Genomic DNA, 5773 nt, shown 5'->3' with positions numbered 1-5773 from the left:
TCGATTTTCTAAACTTAGAATAACATTTATTCTGTAAATAAGAGAATCTTATCTCTAACTTAGAAAATTCCTATTTCTTGAAAACAATGGGAGAATCATATCTCCACTAGAGAATAATTTCTCTAGCTACGTTGTGATGTTTCATGATTTAAAAACCTTTAGCTAGAGATTCTGAAAGCCGTTGATTCTCAAAGTGATTATAACATAGTTTTATTAAAACTTGTACTGTCAAAAACATTTTAAATCACATGTTCAAGGCTGACATGACCATCTAATTTATTTCATTTATATATTTTTGATATATATTCAAATGGAACAAAAGCCCGAAAGCGAAGCTAGAAATATAATTTCTGGAGGGAGTCTCATGAAATAGCCCTGCACCATACATAATGGAGCCATATAATAATAAGAGAAGAAGAAAATTGACCCTATATATGAAGCCCAATAAAATCCAGCAAACAAAACAATGTATCTTTCATGCTACACATGTTTGGAAAACTTATTAATATATACCTTATAATAAAATTCAAAATAATTAAACAATAAAGTAAAAGTTCCAAGTTAATTTAAATATGTCTCCAAGATCTTTCTGCTAGCCTTACACACTGATTGTGTCTATAACAATCCAAAAGATGATCGTTGGTTAACCCTGCAGCCTGCATGAAAGAGTAGACTATGACTGGACTCAAGAATCTGAATCCACGCTTTATGAGATCCTTGCTTATCGTATCTGCTTTGGGAGTCCTTGGTGGAACATCTCTTGGCAATTTGTATTTGTTGTTTAATGGCTTGTGATTTACATAACCCCATATGTAACTACTGAATGATCCACGTTCCTTCACAATCTGTGGAGAATCAAAAGCAGAATAACTATAAATGTAAATTCATCAAATCAAAGTAATTCAAGATATTATTTGTCTTGACATGAATTTAACATATTACATTTAAACATATTTATGGCATTATATACAGGGAAAAAAAAAAAAAGAAATTCACTTCTAGAATAGGTTCTCCATTTTTTTTTTCAAGATTATTTTATTATACTATAAGACCTTATAGTTTGACTTAATTTTTAATTATGTTTCTTTAATTTAATTTAATATTTTTCATCAAGTTATCTTGAATAAAATTTTGTAATCTAATGGTTGAAACAACCAAATATTGCAACTTTTTAAATTTTTTTATATAATTTCCCCTAAAATAGTCATGAAATACTACCAAAACGTATCAAAGCACCAAGTGAAAATATGAAAAATAATTATTCTTAAGAATTTGGAAATAAAAAATATAGGATAAATTATTAAAATGGTATTAAAAAATTTATATCATTGTCAAAAATAATTCTTAAAGATACAAATAACATATAAGCCATTGAATAATTTGAAAATGCAACATAACTAACCAATAGATATTATATTTTTTATAAGTGGCAAAAAAACTTTTGTATTTAGCAAACAATTTATTCATTTTAAATATAGATCAAATTTTGATCTCTAAAATTTCTTTTTTATTTTTCAAAAAAGCTTGGTCATTCACGATATTTTTTTTTATTTTGAAAAAATCACTTGACGTAAAATTACCAAATTTTAAAAAAGAAAAGATCATATTTTTTAGTAATATTTGTAAAAAATTATATCAAAATTTGATCTCTAAAATTTTTTAATATATATTCGATATCTAGTTATTTTTGTCTCATTTTAAGATCTTCGAAAACTTATTTGTCATTCATATCTATTGGAATTGTTATTGTTAGTGATGGTGAACTTTTGTGTACCATTTTGATAGTTTTCCCTAAAAATATATAATTAACAATTTGATTTAATTATTTTGTCAATCTCTATAGTTTTACCAAATTTGTATTTAAGTCTCCATACTTTAAAAGCTTTTAATAGGATTCCTATGCCATTTTGAATTTTGTAATTAGTTCCATATTATATTAATAGAATATTTTTTTAAAAAAATATATGGCCAAAGATCTAATTATATCCTTAATTGTAGGTATTTTTAATTTACGAAAAAATATTTTGTTAATTCTAATATTTTTTAATATGGTAAGGATCTAATTACAAAATTAAAAATAATGTAGAGACATAATTGAAAGCTTTAAAATATAAGTATTCAATTACAAATTTAATAAAACTATAGCATTAACAGAATAATTAAACATAATTTATTTCAATTAGAAGAAGGTTGACCAAAGCAATCATTAGTAGTCATAGTAGTGGTTTTAGTAATTTAAAAGTGAAAGTAAAAAATAATATGAATAAGAAGATCATAATAAAGAAAAAAATATTTTTAAAAGAAAAAATTTAATTTTGACTAAAGGACAAAAATAAAACGAAATAAAATATTTTGAACAAAAATAAGACTCCGCATTATAGATAAAGTTATAATTTAACCGAAATATTAGAGAATAAAATAATATTTTATCTATTAAAATCATAAAAAGATAATGAGAAGAAGTGTTAATTATTGTAAGGATATATGAATAATTTTTATTTTTTAATGACACAATCACTTTGTACTTTATCGAGAATAAAATCTAAAATTTGCATAGATCGGGGGTTGATTTGTACTAGCCTTGATGATGCATTTGGCATTGTCTACAATGCACCTAACTCTGCATTCCGCTGAGAAAGTTGCTTTGTTTGAAGCTATCTCCCTGATTTCGGTCTCCTCCATCTTGGCAACAATATTAGGATCAAATCCACCAAAAACTGCTCTGTTTGTTGCAATCATTAATTATATAGACAAGTTAGTGTAATTAAGAATCAAACAGCACATGCATACATACAAATCATTTACCTAAGAATTTCCCTTCTTTTCAGAATTTCTGTCCAATTGTAATCCATCAGCAACCCTGACATTACAAGCAGCTCGAACAATTTGCTGTGTCCATGATTCAAGAAATTAAGAATTTTGTATGAAGAACCATGTGTGAGTTGTTTTAGAAGTCCGGTGAGTTGTAGAAATAGCATTTACAAGCAGCTCCAACGGTTACAAATTTTGCTCTTCACCTAACTTCACTTAAAAAAAAAAAAAAAAAAAATTCCCTTTTTGAAAGTCACAAAAGTTGTAGCATAAGGCAGAAATGCAACTTACTTGTCATCATAGGTTGGAACTCCCCACCACACATCATGAAATTCTATGTAAGCCTTATCTGCACAAGCTAAGATCTCTATATTAATTCCGATCTTGCTTCTCGAAAATATTAAACCAAAGAAAATAAAAAAAAAACAAAGTATAAGATTATTAAGATGTATCTAGTTTGTGTTTTCATTTTTTTGTTTTTAGTATTTTTTATTTTTTTGATTTTATAAAAAAATAACAAAAATAATAAAATTATATTTTTTCTATTTACCTCATATTTTTTTTATTCTTCACAAAATTATAAAAATAAAAAATAAAAATGTAAGTCAAATGCATCTTTACTTTTTCTTCTTGAATAAACATATATGTTTTGGTCAAAATCTCCAAATTAGGTGGCATAATAAAGCATTGCAAGAGTTTAGTTATTTTAAAGTAAAACACTAAGTGCTTGTTTGGACACCATTATTTTAGTAAAAAAAATATTTTTTAATAATTTTTTTATTTTTTAGTGTATTTGACAAATTTCTAATGGTAAAATTAAAAATATTAAAAAAATAAAAAATATCTTTTTTGAAAAACTGTAATTTACATTTTTTTTAAAAGATATTTTTTTTAAAGAAAAGATGTATTTCATGTAATAAATAAATAAAAAAATACTTTATATTGTTATACCCAAATATAATTGATAAATAAAAAGATCTTTTTGAATGAGATAGCCAAACATAAAATTACTTTTTTTTTCATAAAATCTTTAAAAAAAGGATAACTAAAAAAAATCTTTCAATAAAAGCTCACCCAAACAAGTCTTAAGGCAATAATAAAACTATTAGTAAAATATTTATAAATTGAATACTAGATGTCATCAGTTTTGAAGTATCCGTGCAACAAATTAAATTAAAGTAAATGAAAGAGAATATTAAATCAAATAAGCTAAAGAATGAAATTGATCTATCATACCACAGTTGTTTGTGATCCAGTTGCACCTTTTCAATTCACCAGATTCATTCTTATTGATCTGTTGTGGTGGACTTAGCTGAACTTCATGTTCATTAATTACCATTCTTTGGTATGGAGAAGCCAAATGCAGAGTCAATGAAATATTCTCATCAAGTAGGGACAAAGAATCATCTGAGTTTTGTGATGACAACAACGATGGAGATGGAGAAGAGCTTCTCTGAAGCTTAATTGGGTGCACTTTGTTGTGGTGTTTGGGGAAAAATCTTTGGTGGTTCAACAATGATTTCTGTGACTCTTTGTTACTACTATTATTTCTCTTCTCCATTAGATTTCCATTCACATTATTTGCTTTGGACATAGTTGACAATAAGAGAGGACAAAAAAAGGCTTACTATTATAAGTGGGAATGAGTTATGTTGTTCACTAAATTGGTATTCATAAAACGTAGGGATTTGACTAATGAGTACAACACCAAGCAGAAGCAATATTCTTATTGAGTTGGTTGGTGAAATGTGAATTTCAAGGTTATGAAACAATTTTAATTGCTTCTTACTTCTTAAGAAATATATATTGGGCTAGACATTTTTATGAAATGAAGAATAATATTGAGAAAAAATAGTTAAGGTTATCTTATTTAATTTAATATTTATTATTTTATATATATAATATTTATAATTATATATTTATTATATCTAAAATTATATAATTATAATAATTAATAAATACTGAATAAAATAATTTTAGATTGATTGAACTGATCTTTTATTATCTTTAAAATATTATTGATTTGAGAAATAAGACTTTACTAATACAAGTGATTCTATATTATTTAAAATTTAAACTAAATGATTGAATAAAAGAGAGAAATCTCTGTCATTTTAGTATATAAAGTGAATTCTATAGTACTTATTATATGACGCTTTCTGTTTTAATTTATTTTTATATTTTTAAAATTAAATATTAATTTTTAATTTTTTTAATAAGTTAGACTTTACCTTTTAGATACTATACCAATCCCCTCCTACTAAACAATGTGTTAGTTTTGAGTGGCAAACTTAAAACTTTATCAATGTTAATTTCATCACTGATATTTTCTAGTTACAAAACAAAAATGAGAAAAACAGCTTCCAAAATTCGTTGGACTGTTCTTCGTGCCGAATGCATACACATAAAAGTACTAACAAAATTTAACGAATATTTGTTTATTATTTCATTTATGAATTACGAAGACAGGTAAAAGCTTACGAATTGAGTAACTCGATTTTGTTTCCTTCAAACTTAGCTGGTTTGTATTGCAAGAAAACTCATCACAATATTAGGGAATGAGATATTTATATTAGTAATAAAGATGTCAATTTAGGAACAACTATTTGTATATTATATATAAAAATCATATCATATCAATTATACTACATGAACACTAAAAATTAACAAATAAGATATTAATATAAACAGACCTACTACACATATAAGTTTTTTTGACTTATAAATTTTATAAGTTGGCCCAAACCCAACAAAATCGACGCACACCATACTCTCCACACTCGAGCGTAAAAACCACGTGCCTTACTCAACCGTTTTATTTTTCCAAAACGCACTTATTATGAAAGACTCTTCCTCTTCTTCCTCAATCAATACCCAAACCCTTGAGATTCAAGCCATGTTTAAAATCAAACAAAGCTCTGAAAAAACCGTCCAATTTCTCGCAAAAAGTAAAAGAAATCAA

At 25.5% G+C, this 5773-nt stretch overlaps 1 protein-coding gene across 2 annotated transcripts; it reads right to left on the bottom strand.

Annotated features, from left to right (window-relative positions):
* Positions 1 to 339: 339 nt before the first annotated feature.
* LOC130982468 (uncharacterized) lies at positions 340 to 4485 on the bottom strand. 2 transcript variants are annotated; one of them, XM_057906482.1, is made up of 5 exons: positions 4048 to 4485; positions 3103 to 3169; positions 2806 to 2889; positions 2581 to 2722; positions 340 to 845 (listed from the first exon to the last, which is right to left on the bottom strand). In XM_057906482.1, exons 1-5 carry the CDS (start codon positions 4403 to 4405, stop codon positions 567 to 569), a joined length of 930 nt encoding a protein of 309 aa, XP_057762465.1. In that variant the 5' UTR covers positions 4406 to 4485; the 3' UTR covers positions 340 to 566. The 2 variants fall into 2 exon arrangements, with proteins under 2 accessions (XP_057762465.1, XP_057762466.1); XM_057906483.1 differs by having other exon boundaries at positions 344 to 845; positions 3103 to 3160.
* Between the last annotated feature and the right edge of the window lie 1288 nt (positions 4486 to 5773).

Source organism: Arachis stenosperma, chromosome 5 (assembly GCF_014773155.1).
Source record: "Arachis stenosperma cultivar V10309 chromosome 5, arast.V10309.gnm1.PFL2, whole genome shotgun sequence".
Lineage (NCBI taxonomy): Eukaryota > Viridiplantae > Streptophyta > Magnoliopsida > Fabales > Fabaceae > Arachis > Arachis stenosperma.
Note: the sequence above shows the minus strand (reverse complement) of the source record. Positions and strands in the feature narration are given on the sequence as shown.